This window comes from Delphinus delphis, chromosome 1 (assembly GCF_949987515.2).
Source record: "Delphinus delphis chromosome 1, mDelDel1.2, whole genome shotgun sequence".
NCBI lineage: Eukaryota > Metazoa > Chordata > Mammalia > Artiodactyla > Delphinidae > Delphinus > Delphinus delphis.
The window spans coordinates 67,688,698-67,703,271 of NC_082683.1; the positions used below are offsets into that span (position 1 = coordinate 67,688,698).

General features: G+C 41.5%; 1 protein-coding gene across 1 annotated transcript in view; it reads left to right on the plus strand.

Annotated features, from left to right (window-relative positions):
* Positions 1 to 8,241: 8,241 nt before the first annotated feature.
* Positions 8,242 to 14,574, plus strand: part of GIPC2 (GIPC PDZ domain containing family member 2) — an 82,839-nt gene continuing 76,506 nt past the window's right edge. Inside the window, exon 1 of the mRNA XM_060006150.1 lies at positions 8,242 to 8,481. Within this exon, the coding sequence (XP_059862133.1) occupies positions 8,242 to 8,481 (240 nt within the window). The remainder of the gene's footprint in view (positions 8,482 to 14,574) is intronic.

Sequence of the window (14,574 nt, forward strand, 5' to 3'; positions counted from 1 at the left end):
TGAACTTGTACAATCTCAATTTTAGTTTCCTACAGTACATTCCCTTTCTGGTAGATGGAGCTGTAGATACAAATTTGGAGATCAACAACATCTGCTGAAACCAGAAGAATAGATGTGGTCATTCAGGGAGAGCATGTAGGGTAAGAAGACAAGATGGCCAAAGAAAAACGCCTTCCTTGCAGAAAAAAGTTCCTGCAGAGTAGCAGTTAGCAAAGATGGGGAGAGGTAAGGAAGTGCCAACTAATGAAGGTTGATCGCCATTCGGCTCTACAAGGATTGAGTTATTAGCCGCTGCAGCTGCTGAACTTTAGCATCCTGAAAGGAGGCCAGGGGAGAGATCAGGAGTGAGGTACTCTGTGCTCTGGAAAACTGGCAGAATAGGCTTTCAGATAGTTAGATATTTTCAGGAGAATTTTCTATGAACCTGGATTCTTGCATCTTCCCATAGTTGGAAAAGTACCAAAACCATTAATGAAGATATCTGTTCCTCATGACTAGCAGCAACCTTCTACTGAGATGTGTGCTTAGTTGCATGTACCCCCTTTGCCAAAAATCACATAGATACTGACCTTCCCCCTTACCTTTTCTGAGCAGTTACTCAGAGCTTTCCAAGAGGCTGTCTCCTGGGCTGTAGTCCTCAGTAAGTCCCCCAGTAAAACTGAAGCTCAGAGCTCTCATTTTGTGTGTTTTTATTTCAGTTGACAGTTTTGGTGACCATTAAGTGACTCAGAGCAGACTTCTCTCCTTTGCCTGAACTTTATGTGGATCTGGATCCTTGGTACCAGAAGGGCCCCTTGTGCTTGTCTGCCTCCTTGGTGAACCCAGACGAATTTGAGTAAGCCTCTTCTGGTTCTTGGCTCTCCCAATTGTTGGTTGATGAGCCTAAGTTTTGTTTAGTGGTATATAACAGGTACCTGGCTCTCCAGTTGAAAGATACATGGATTTGCTCAGTTGAAAGACACTGAGAGGTCTGGACTGGGTGATTAGATGGGAGGCTGGCCTAACACCATTACTAAACGAGGGGCATTAGAAAGCCAGCCTCCAGCCAAAGCAATCTTGGAAAAAAACAGAGCTGGAGGAATCAGACTCCCTGACTTCAGACTATACTACAAAGCTACAGTCATCAAGACAATATGGTACTGGCACAAAAAACAGAAATATAGATCAATGGAACAGGATAGAAAACCCGGAGATAAACCCACGCACCTATGGTCAACTAATCTATGACAAAGGAGGCAAGGATATGGAGAAAAGACAGTCCCTTCATTAAGTGGTGCCGGGAAAACTGGACAGCTGCATGTAAAAGAATGAAATTAGAACACTCCCTAACACCATACACAAAAATAAACTCAAAATGGATTACAGACCTAAATGTAAGATCAGACACTATAAAACTCTTAGAGGAAAACATAGGAAGAACACTCTTTGACATAAATCACAGCAAGATCTTTTTTGACCCACCTCCTAGAGAAATGGAAATAAAAACAAAAATAAACAAATGGGACCTAATGAAACTTAAAACTTTTGCACAGCAAAGAAAACAACAAACAAGACAAAAAGGCAGCCCTCAGAAGGGGGAAAATATTTGCTAACGAATCAACGGACAAAGGATTAATCTCCAAAATATATAAACAGCTCATGCAGCTCAATATTAAAACAACAAACAACCCAATCAAAATATGGGCAGAAGACCTAAATAGACATTTCTCCAAAGAAGATGTACAGATGGCCAAGAGGCACATGAAAAGCTGCTCAACATCACTAATTATTAGAGAAATGCAAATCAAAACTACAATCAGGTATCACCTCACACTGGTTGGAATGGGCATCATCAGAAAATCTGCAAACAACAAATGCTAGAGAGGGTGTGGAGAAAAGGGAACCCTCTTGCACTGTTGGTGGGAATGTGAATTGGTACAGCCACTGTGGAGAACAGTATGGAGGTTCTTAAAAAAACTAAAAATAGAACTACCATATGACCCAGCAATCCCACTACTGGGCATATACCCAGAGAAAATGATAATTCAAGAAGACACATGCACTCCAATATTCATTGAAGCACTATTTACAATAGCCAGGTCATGGAAGCAACCTAAATGCCCATCGACAGATGAATGGATAAAGAAGATGTGGTACATATATACAATGGAATATTACTCAGCCTTAAAAAGGAACAAAATTGGGTCATTTTCAGAGACGTGGATGGACCTAGAGACTGTCATACAGAGTGAAGTAAGTCAGAAAAAGAAAAACAAATATCATATGTTAAGGCCTATATGTGGAATCTAGAAAAATGGTACAGATGAACAGGTTTGCAAGGCAGAAATAGAGACACAGATGTAGAGAACAAACCTATGGACACCAAGAGGGGAAAGCAGGGGCAGGGGTGGTGGTGGTGGGATGAACTGGGAAATTGGGATTGACATATATATACTAATATGTATAAAATAGATAACTAAGAAGAACCTGCTGTATAAAAAATAATAATTAAATTAAATTAAAAAAAAAAAAGAAAGAAAGCCAGCCTCTAACTAACACCCAAGCCAGGTTATGTACATACAAAACTTATACTTACAAGCACCAACTTAATTGGGAATTAAAGGAAATCTTGCTTCCAAAATGGCCAAGATGGGGCTCTTTCGTTGCATATGCAGTTAAGTTCAAGAAAGCCAACTTGATAAAATATCCTTTCAGAATTCTGATCCTAAGGGAAAGTCCTTCTAGGAGAAGCTTACATTTCTCTCTCTGTGTCTTGAGATGTAAATGTTCTACTAGGGCTCTTAGAAATTCATGTCTTATCTAGACCATCTTCAATTCCTGAGACTGAGAATAAAAAGTGTGTGTGTGGGGGAGGCCTTTTTAAACTCAAACGAGTAAACTTAACTTATTCCAATTGTTACTTATGAACTAGTGAGTTTTATATTGTAACACATGATTCATGACTAAGTTTTAAAATCCAACTGTGAGATCTCTCTGTGTCTATACGGATATATGTATGGCTGTGTGTATGTTAGAGATGTGATATGTCTCTACCTCCAGATGGTATTACCAAAATTAATTTGCAAATGAGTTCTATTTAATTGACTTAAAGGAAATTAAGTGCTTATTTAAATTCTCAGAAGTATAAAAGAAGCTAACCCAAATGAATTTCAGGTTCATGTGAACTGGGAAATATTCAGTATTAAATTAATATTTGGTATTAAATTTAGTTTAATCAATACAGACATGTCTTTAGAATCATCAACATTAAATATAATAGTATGATTGTACCTAGGTTTACTAGAAGTCAAATAAGATCTTACTGTATCTGGTGCAAAGTTTGTTAGCTTTACCAAAGTTTGTCAGCTTTTTTATTTACCAAGAAAAATAACTTGGTATGATGAAGTTTTTAATAAGTAAATTAAATGTAAATGAGATTAAGAACCTAAAGGTAAACTCTTTAGGAATAATTATGTTTTAGGAATGTCTACCTAAAAATAGTCTCTCCAGATTTTGCTAACTTGAAACTTTACAGTTTTGCTAAATTAAGTTAAATGATGGAAGTTTATTGACTATCTAGGTCATTTCCAAATAAAATAAGATACTGAAACATTAGTTACTGAACACTGGCTTTCTTTTACAGAGAAACTAAAGATATTTAAGGACGATTAATAAATATGTTTGGTGCCACACTGAGACATTTTCTATAAGAAAGCATGTTTTTAGACATTATAAATAGTGTTTATAAGTTTGCCAATCTACAGAATGGTAATGTAAAATTTCCTAAGTGCTTACTTCTTTGTTTTCACTAGAAATTAAGATTTTTAAGAGTTGAGAATTCTAATTAAAATACGTACTTAAAGCTAATTGAAATAATAAGGGAAACATTTCACTATGCAAGGAAAGTAAGAGTTGTGTTTTCAGTAAAAGAAGATATGAGGAATGGAAATGCATTTTGTTAAGGGAAAATAAAGTAATTTTGTCTTAAAGCTGGTTATTTCTGAATAAGAAAGAAAATAAGGGACAAATTAATATGGATATAGCAAATTGTGGAAGGTTCCTGGGGAAGAAATTAAAAAAGAGTCCTTAGAAAGGAATCCTATGTGTGGTCAGGACTGACTTAGATTAGAATGAATTTAATTGAGTAGATACATTTTAAGATTAAAGGTAAAGTGGTACAAAACTTGAATTTGGTTTTCTCTCTCTGTGAAGAAAACAAAGTTCTCTTAGGAAGTTGATCTGCTTTCGGTAACAGATTGTAAAGTTTCTTTCCTTATTTATTTATTTATTTATTTATTTTTGGCTGCATTGGACCTTTGTTGCTGAGCATGGGCTTTCTCTAGTTGCAGCGAGTGGAGGCTACTCTTTGTTTCGGTGCACGGTCTTCTCATTGTGGTGGCTTCTCTTGTCGTGGAGGACAGGCTTTAGGCGCACGGGCTTCAGTAGTTGCAGCGCATGGGCTCAGTAGTTGTGGCTCATGGGCTGTAGAGCGCAGGCTCAGTAGTTGTGGCGCACGGGCTTAGTTGCTCTGCAGCATGTGGAATCTTCCTGGACCAGGGCTCGAACCTGTGTCCCCTGCATTGGCAGGCAGATTCTTAACCACTGTGCCACCAGGGAAGTCCCTCTTTACCTTTTAAGTAATGTATCATAACTTTCTGAATTTGCCTTTGAAATCTTTCTTTCTTTATTTAATTTCAATTTATTAATTAATTAATTTTTTTGGCTGTGCTGCATGACATGCGGGATCTTAGGGATTGAATCCATGCCCCCTGCAGTGGAAGTGCAGAGGCTTACTGGACTGCCAGGGAAGGTCTGCCCTTTTTAAAAAATAATTTTAATTAATTAATTAATTTATTTATCTTTTGGCCTCACCACGCAACATGTGGTATCTTAGTTCCCCGACCAGGGATTGAACCCGTGCCCCCTGCATTGACACTGCAGTGTCTTAACCACTGGACCACCATGAAACTCCAAAAAGAGGTATTAAATTAATTAGGTTTATTTGGTATGTTAAATTACATGGGAAGCATCATTAAATGAGTGATAAACCTTCCTATGTTATATTGGGGTAAATATTATTAATACAGGTATTCTAGAAATTATATGGAATTCCTAAAAATCTGGTATGTCCTGGCAAAATGTTATCAGTCATAATTCTAGTTATTTTAAAATGTTGTATGTCACAGCAGTAACCAAGCTTCCTTGTCAATTGCATTGAAATAAGATCTTTAACTATGCCTTTTAAAATCTTTTGTCATTTATAGACAGTTATTGTTGTATTGATGTTTTTGCAAAAAAATAAAACCTCATCTTCAAGATTCATAGAAAGGACTGTTTGACAAGTACAGGTTTCTGATAAATTTCATATCATACAGCTGAACTGGGTAAGGAATTAAAGAATTTTAATGGAAACCCTGATGGCTTCATAAAACTGTTAACAAGAGATCAAGGATTAGTTACATAGGACTGAGTGAACTACTGAATATGGTTATAATTTTTATGTTTTTAAAAATTTTTTGTCTGAAATGTTACTGGCTTTTACTCTGTGTTTTCCAGATATAAGGAAACATTTCCCCTTAAGCTAATTATGGCTTACAGCAATTTGGTAAATTATATCCTTGTAAGCAGAATTGAAACTTTTATCTTTTCTCTCTACCTCATCCCTCCAGAAATTGGAAACTCTTAGGTTTCCAGCAGACTTGTCAGGTGAATAATGAAGGCCATCTCCTGACAAGTGCAGGAATCTCAAGATATCTTGGAAGCTTCAAGAAGAGAGGAATGCATTCAAATTTGTTGATATCATAAGTGGAATTGAGTTATTAGCCACTGCAGCTGCTGACCTTTAACACACCCTGAAAGGAGTTCAGGACAGAGATTAGGAATAAGACTCTGGGAAAACTGGTAGAACAAAGCTTCAAATAGTTAAATATCTTCAGAAGAAATTTTTTATAAACCTGGATTCTTGTGCCTTCCCATACTTAGAAAAGCACTAAAACCATTTATGAAGATATTTTTTAACCTTCTACTGAGATGTGTGCTTGGGTGCATGTACCCCCTTTGCCAAAAGCACATAGATACTGACCTCCCTCTTACCTCTTCTGAGCAGTTCCTCAGAGCTATCTGAGATGCTGCCTCTTGGGCTATAGTCCTCAGTAAATCTCCAAATAAAACTGAAACTCAGAACTCTCATGTTGTATGTTTTTATTTCAGTAGAAGCCAAAACAGAGCTGTGATTTAAGAATAAGATGGTCAATGCAGTCAGATATTCCAAAAGGTGAAGTAAGACGGAAAAGTATTAATCATATCTGATGATTAAGTGCTGACCATAGTAAGAGCAATTTCAGTGAAGAGTGAGGGCAAAGTCTGATCACAGTGAGTCTAAGAGCAAAGGGGGAATTGAGGAAATGCAGCTAATTCAAGACTGTTTTGCTTTGCTGTGAAAATGCAGAGGTGACTGCAGGGGCGGAGGGGTGGAGGACTTGAAAACAATGTAAAAGATTTGGGCTTTTGACCATCAGTGGATGGTACCAGGTGGGGAGATGAAAGATGAGAGTCAACAGGTAGCTTAAACATAGAGATTCTCAAGGAATGAACAGATCAGCTCAAGGGTCAAATAAAAGAAGAGATTTCTTCAGAGTTTGGAGAAGGGAGGTTGGTGGAATTACAGACAAAGGGTGGGGAATTGAGGGAGTTCAGGAGTCACACTGAGTGGCCTCAATTTCCTCTGTAGAATAAGAGACAGGGTTTTCTACAGAGACCAAGGAGGGCGGAGGTGGAGTAAATCACCTTGGGAGAGTGCTGAACGTTTGGGAGAGAAAGATACCCAGGAAGAAGTAAAAAGGATTACTGAGAGTTGCTGAGGGCATGGCTGAAGGTGTTTAACTATGAATTCAATGTGGCACTAATCTCAAAACTTCTTCCAATTCTGCCTTGCAGGGTGTAAGGTACAGAGAAGAAAGATGGAGATTGACTTCCACTTAAATTCCTATTCTCAATGGCCCAGACACAGTTACGAAGGCATGTGGCCCAGTCGTGTGTGAGTGCCGACCACACGTTTATGACCATCACCAGAAGGGCCAGCATGTTTGTATTCTAAGATGTGTTGTTCTATAGAATCAGAATCCTAAGGCTTTTATAGAAATTGAGTCATTTAAAAACAAAATTTATTTATTTATTATTTATTTTTGGCTGTATTGGGTCTTCATTGCTGCGCGCGGGCTTTCTCTAGTTGCGGCGAGTGGGGGCCACTCTTCATTGCGGTGCAAAGGCCTCTCACTGCGGTGGCTTCTCTTGTTGCGGAGCATGGCTCCAGGTGTGCGGGCTTCAGTAGTCGTGGCACGTGGGCTCAGTAGTTGTGGCCTGTGAGCTCTAGAGCGCAGGCTCAGCAGTTGTGGTGCATGAACTTAGTTGCTACAGGGCATGTGGGATCCTCTCGGACCAGGGCTAGAACCTGAGTCCCCCACATTGGCAGGCGGATTCCTAACCACCGCACCACCAGGGAAATCCCTAGAAATTGAACCATTTTTAAAGGAGGGGAAAGAAGCCAGGAGATGAGAGGAGGGAATGGGCTATCGACTGAAGAACCTGCACAACCTAAACGTTTTGAGTTGTTTCATTCGGGGACCTTACTGAGCACTATAGCGGAGGAGAGCCTCTCAGCTCTGAGGAACTGCTCAGAAGAGGTAAGGGAGGAGCCAGGATATATGGGTGTTTTTGTTGGATAAAAACGTGTTATGGAACATGAAAAGATTACTGCTAATCACAAAGGACAGACGTCTCAAGTTAATGATTGTAGTGCTTTCCTATGTAGGGGAAGATGCAAGAGTCTGAGTTCACTGAAATGATTCCTCAGATGTGCATCTTAACTATCTAGGGCCAGTATCCAAATAACAGAATGCTTCCTTGTTTTCTCCATCCTGAATTCCCCTCAGGGCACACCATCCGGGGCAGCTGCGATGGTTGATGGCTTGATCCTTGTAGAACTGGAATGGTAGGCAACATTCCCCTTCCTCAGGGTCCAACTTTTCTTCTCCCTGATCCATCCGGAGGGCAGGTGGCTGCTCGGTGGGTTGCAGGTGCAGCTCCTCTCAGTGGAGGAGGGCCCTGAGCAGGCGGGGCCTGGCGGGAGCTCCTCTGCCATTGGCCCAGCCCAGGCTGCACCTGCCCGGAGCCGGCAGGCCCATAGCACAAAGTCCGCGGGCCCAGGCCAAGGAGGCAGCAGTCCGTGGAGTGCAGGTGGGTCCCCGCCCTCGGCCAGGCAAGATGCCCCTGCGGCTGCGGAGAAAAAAGAAATTCAATACCAAGGAGACCTCCCGGCTGGTGGAGGGCGAGCAGACTAATGCGGCTGGCGGCAGCCTACCCAGCCTCCCGGCGCCCACCTGCAGGCTGGTTTTCCACACGCAGCTGGCCCACGGCAGCGCCACGGGCAGAGTGGAGAACTTCTCCAGCATCCAGGAGCTCTACGCCAAGATCGCGAGCGTGTTTGAGATTTCCCCGTCGGAGGTAAGCGCCGGGGGCTGGGGTTCAGCCTCTCGCTCCCTCTCGCCGCTTCTCCCACCGCCCCGCGCAGGTTTAAATTGGCTCCGGTTGGTTGAGCTGCGCTTCCCGGATCCCGAAGTCGGAAGCGGGGTGGGGTCCGCGGCTGTGAGAGCCCCAGGGGGAGCGAGAGGGCCTTGCAGGGAAGGGAAGAGGTAAGTCCCAGGACTGGAGAAAGTCACACTCTCCAGTCTCTATCTGGCCTCTGGGAAACCCGGGACGACCTTTCTTCCTCATGTAAATGAGCATGCTCTAGTAACCCGAGATTCAGCAGCTTCGGCGCCTTCCCAGCGTCGAGATCTGGCTCGGCAAATTAACACCCTTCACTTTGTCTGGACTTTGCCCTCCTGCTTCCTCTGCAGGGGTGAGTGGGCCACGCTGAGCATCTCCTGGATTGGCGGGCTAGGGGGTGCCTTCCGGATGATACCAAACCGAGCCCCATTTTGACCCGCATATATCATGTCACATGTCATCAACGCTTTGGTATTTCCGGGAAGCTTATTATTCTAAGGGTGGATAACTAAGAGAGTTATACTAAACTATGCGGGACTAGTTGACAAAAATTTCAGAGGGAAAAGCCCCTCTAAATTTTACCCCATATCCTTGAAAAGGGACTGAAATTTGCTTTTATTAGATCGATAGCATGTGTGCCAGGAACTGGAGTTTGTTATAGGGTGATTTCCAAAGCCCTAGTTTAGGCGGACATTTATGTGACCACTTTTATTTATACTTTCCCAAGCTAACTGCAAATGCAGGTGTGAGAAGTCAGTCCAAGAAAATATTTTGTCCATATTTCAAGGAAAAGCACAAGACCTTGTTGCCCTGGACTCCTGAGAGTGCAGAGAGCTGCCTTTGGGTGGCAAAGAGCAGCATTTGGCTATCTATTCTTTAATGTTGTTTATCAGGTCAGTTCAAGCGAAATTGAGGTCAAGACAAAATTCCAAGAGGAGATGAAAGAGATCTTGAAGCTAACCTTTTATTCTTTCAGGGTTCCCAGACACTGAGGGGGCAAATCACAGACCCATTCTATGAATTATTTAGATTGATATAGAGTATTAACGATAATACTTCACGTTTGTATAGGACGTTTCAATTCAAAAAGCACTCTTGCAGGAAAAATGTTATTTGATCTTCTCTAAGAGAGGTAGGTGGCAGAGAGTTCATTGGTTAGTTAAGGACAGGATTTGGAGACTGACAAACCCCACTGTGGATCCAGGCTCTACCACTTACTAGCTGGGTGGCCTTGAACAAGTTTAACTTCTCTCAATTTCAGCCATTTGTAAAATAGAGATAAGGATATCTACCTTGAAGGGTTATTGTAAAGACTGGAGTGCATGTGTAAACCTATCAGGTTGCATTGGTGTATGGTCAGTGCTTTACAAATTGTAACTAATATCATTAATACCTAATATCATTAATACCTAACAGTTAAATGAGTGGGCTGAGGTACAATGTGTCTGGCCTTTGGCCAAGGTCACATAGCTAGCAACAAAAAAGCTGGGCCGTTATTTTAAACTTGGATCTTCTTGTTTCTAAGCTAAGTGAGCTAGTTAGCATTCTTAACTGACAACTTTAAATATCTGTCCTGTAACCAGGGACTCCAGATTTATTTACTTTGCATTAAGTCTTCCTCATCATAATGGGATACTATTTTGAGTTCTAGATGCATGACTTTACTCAATCCACTTAATCCCTGAGAAGTATTATTATTATCCCTACTTCACAGATAGGAAACTAATGCTTTGAGGTTCAGAAAATTTTCAAAATTACATATAGTAAGTGGCAGATCCTGTGTTTATTTAATTAATTAATTTATTTGGCCATGCTGTGCGGCATGTGATATCTTAGTTCCCCGACCAGGGATCAAACCCATGCCCCCTGCATTGGAAGTGCAGAGTCTTAACCACTGGACTACTAGGGAAGTCCCAGAGCCTGGGTTTAAACCCAGATTTTTTTTCTGGCTCCAAATTCCATGAAGTTATATTGCTTCCCAAGTTTTCCAGGGTGTCTCAGCAATAACTTGGCAACCACGTTCAGCATTTTAAGTTTACAATGTGCTGACTTGCATTAAAATTTCAAGATAAACATTAGGTATTTTGATGTGCTTTATCAAAGTTCATAAATTTTTATAATCCTAGATATATATATTAGTATGTTTATGCATATAATCAACATTAATGCAGGTTTTCCATCTAGACTAAAAAGAGTTAAGTATATTCAAGGTAAAGTATTGATCATCATAGTATATGTCAAAGTATCTAAATAGTTACTTTCTAAATGAATGAATGAATATTTTTTGGCTGCGTTTGGTCTTCAGTGCTGCACGCGGGCTTTCTCTAGTTGTGGCGAGCGGGGGCTACTCTTTGTTGCAGGGCGCAGGCTTCTCATTGCAGTGGCTTCTCTTGTTGCAGAGCACGAGCTCTAGGCGTGCGGGCTTCAGTAGTTGTGGCACGCGGGCTCAGTAGTTGTGGCTCGCAGGCTCTATAGCGCAGGCTCAGTATTTGTGGTGCACGGGCTTAGTTGCTCTGCTGCATGTGGGATCTTCCCGGACCAGGGATTGAACCTGTGTCCCCTGCATTGGCAGGTGGATTCTTAACCACTGCGCCACCATGGAAGTCCTCAATAGTTACTTTTGAAACGAGTAATTTATTAAAATAAAATGTACACTAGTGAGATACCATTTCTCATCCCATTCCCCCAGCAAGAGGAATAGTGGTATAAACTTTTGAGATGTCAGTGGGGAAAAAACAAAAATTTTCCCCCTTTATATGACTATATCAGAAGTCCTGCCTTTTCTCTAGAGAGGTGGCTATAAGGATACAAATGGCACTGTATGAAGAACTGTACTCTTTCTGCTAAGGAAAAGAGGGAAGGAGTTGGCCTGACCTGATGGCGGGGAGTCTGTAATGTGTCCCTGGCTGTGCGAGGCGTTTAAGGCTACAGGGTGGTCATTCCATCCTCACCATAGCACTGAGGCAAGGAGTCTTCTCATTTTGCAGTTGAGCTACATGAGGCTCTGAGAAGTCAAGTAGCTTGCCCAGAGTCACTGGACTCATGTGTGGCGGAGTCGGGATTCGAATCAAGGTTTCCTGGTTCCAAGTTCATTGCATAGCAGCTGTGGGATTCTTGGTAACTATATTCAGATTCCAAATACACACTGGCAAAACTTCTTTTTTAAACAAATGATCTTTTCAAGTAAACCCTCAGACTCAACCACCAAAATACTTACTACCTCAAAAAGATGCTGTAGTGAAACTGATAATTATGGATTTCACCTATTTCCTGGTTTCTGAAGGACGAAGTTAACGAAACCTATGAATCACTTGCAGGGTGCAGTCTGTACTCATTACCTTGAAACAGATGGCCAATTATGCAAAAATCCCTTACAGCTGATATCATTTTTCTAAACAGCTAAATGAGCAATTCAGCAAAAAGAAAAAAAGTAAATCTCATCTAAAAGAAGAGTTAAAAGAACAGTTAAGTCATAAATGCTGGGACAGTTTTACAAAACATTTGATACCATCTTTTAAAATATTCAGGATTCAGGGACTTCCCTGGCAGTCCAGTAGTTAGCACACCGCACTTCCACTGCAGGGGGCATGGGTTGGATCCCTGGTCAGGGAACTAAACTCCCGCATGCCGTGCACAGCCAAAAAAAAAAGGAAAAATTTCAGGATTCATGTACGAGTTGATTACTAAACTCTTGAGCTGTAGTCATAAAATTTGTTGAAGGGGCCTTTTGAATATTTTACTACTGTAATTGTTTGACAAGTAGTTTGTGTCATGACATATTTTCTTAATTCTCTATTATGTGGAAAGATTGTGGGGAAAGAGTGAATTTGAAAGAGTTTATTAAGAAATCACTTTTATAGCTAGATACTTGTCCAGAAGCTGAAAACTATAGATTTCAGAAATTATTAACTTCGATTTGGTTACATTAGTTTGTATATGTTGTGATACTAAGTGATTCATTGAATGAATGGATCAAGCAAGTACAGCCCCTTCTCTCTCAATACATAGAGCAGTCAAATAAAGCAGTGCACTGGGGAAGCAGAAGAGTCAAGAATTGTGATTTTAATTTCAAGCCAAACGTTCAACATGCAATTATGCTATTTCTCTTAAAAAACAACAACAAACCTTCTCTTGTCACCTGCCCCCATCTCTTATGCTATTACCCCATTTCTCCTTTATAGCAAAACTCAGAAGTTTCTGTCTCCAATGAGATATATTCTGCATCTCATCTCTCTGCTCAAGACTGATAGCTCCTCAGCTCACTTAGAGTAAAAGCCAAAATCCAATGATGCTTACAGGCCCTGTGGCCTCTCTAACATGCTCCAGCTAGTCTGACCTCCAGGCTGTTCCTTGAGCTCTGGAGCCTTAGGGCTTTTGCACTGGCTGTCTTCTCTACCAGAACCTCTCCTTGGCAAAATGATCTTTTTTTTTTTTTGGTTATGTCTTGTGGCTTTCAGGATCCTAGTTCTATGACCAGGTATTGAGCCTGAGCCCTCAGCAGTGAAAGCGCGAGTCCTAACCACTGGACAGCCAGGGAATTCCCAGAATGCGCTTCCTGAAGTTTGGTCTAATGTCATCTTCTCAGTGAGGCTGGTACTGATCATCCCATTTAAAATTACAGCACCCCCTAAAAACAAAATAAAAAACGAAAAGAAAAAACAAAACCCCCCAAATTATAGCACTCCCTATTCCCTTTTTATAAAAAATAAATTTATTTATTTATTTATTTTTGGCTGTATTGGATTTTTGTTGCTGCGTGTGGGCTTTTCTCTAGTTGCAGTGAGCCGGGGCTACTCTTTGTTGTAGAGCATGGGCTCTAGGCACACGGGCTCAGTAGTTGTGGCTCGCGGGCTCTAGAGCTCAGGCTCAGTAGCTGTGGTGCACGGGCTTAGTTGCTTCGTGGCATGTGGGATCTTCCTGGACCAGGGATCGAACCCGTGTCTCCTGAATTGGCAGGCAGATTCTTAACCACTGTGTCATTGGGGAAGTTCTTATCCCCCTGTCTTGACTGATATAAATGACTGCTGCTCCTTTTACCACCCACAGTTTTAGCTTTGACAGTTTTCCCCACCTTGTAGATAGTTTTATTAAGATACTGAGTCATAGACTTGTCCCCAGTTCCTGACAGCAAACCTATGCTGTCCTAACATCACCTAACATAAGCCCAAATCTTTTCTAATGCCCTCTTACTCAGACCCTCCCCCACGGTTCTCCATGGTGTGCTGCCTCCTTGTTGCAAGGAACAGTAAACTAGAAATGAGAATTCCTGGTGGTTTTTGGCTGGAAGGCATTGACAGTTGTCACTGCTGGATTTCTACAATGCAGATTCTAAATGGTACCCTGAATATGGTTTCCCTGATTCCACCCATCCTCTATTTTTTTAAAAAAGTAATTAATTAATTTATTTTTGGCTCTGTTGGGTCTTCACTGCTGCGTGCAGTCTTTCTCTAGTTGTGGCGAACAGGGGCTACTCTTTGTTGTGGTGCATGGCCTTTTCATTGCAGTGGCTTCTTTTGTTGTAGAGCATGGGCTCTAGGCATGCAGGCTTCAGTAATTGTGGCACGCAGGCTCAGTAGTTATGGCTTGTGGGCTCTAGAGCGTAGGCTCAGTAGTTGTGGCTCACGGGCTTAGTTGTTCCGCAGCATGTGGGATCTTCCCGAACCAGGGCTCGAACCTGTGTTCTCTGCATAGGCAGGTGGATTCTTAACAACTGCGCTGCCAGGGAAGTCCCGCATCCTCTATTTTAATATTGATTCTCATCATACCAATCTCAAAAACCTACAAGGCTCCCTGTTACTTACTGTCATATTCCTTTTGGGCTGCTATTAAAAAAATACCACCAACTTGGTAGTTTATAAACAAGAAAAACGTATTACTCACAGTTCTGGAGGCTGGGAAGTCCAAGATCAATGTGCCAGCATGGTTACCTCTGGTGAAGGCTCATTTCCTAGTCCATAGCTGGCACTCTTTCTCTGTCCTCATCTGGTGGAAGGGGCTAATGGTCTTTCTGGAGCCTCTATGATAAGGCACTAATCCCATTTGTGAGGG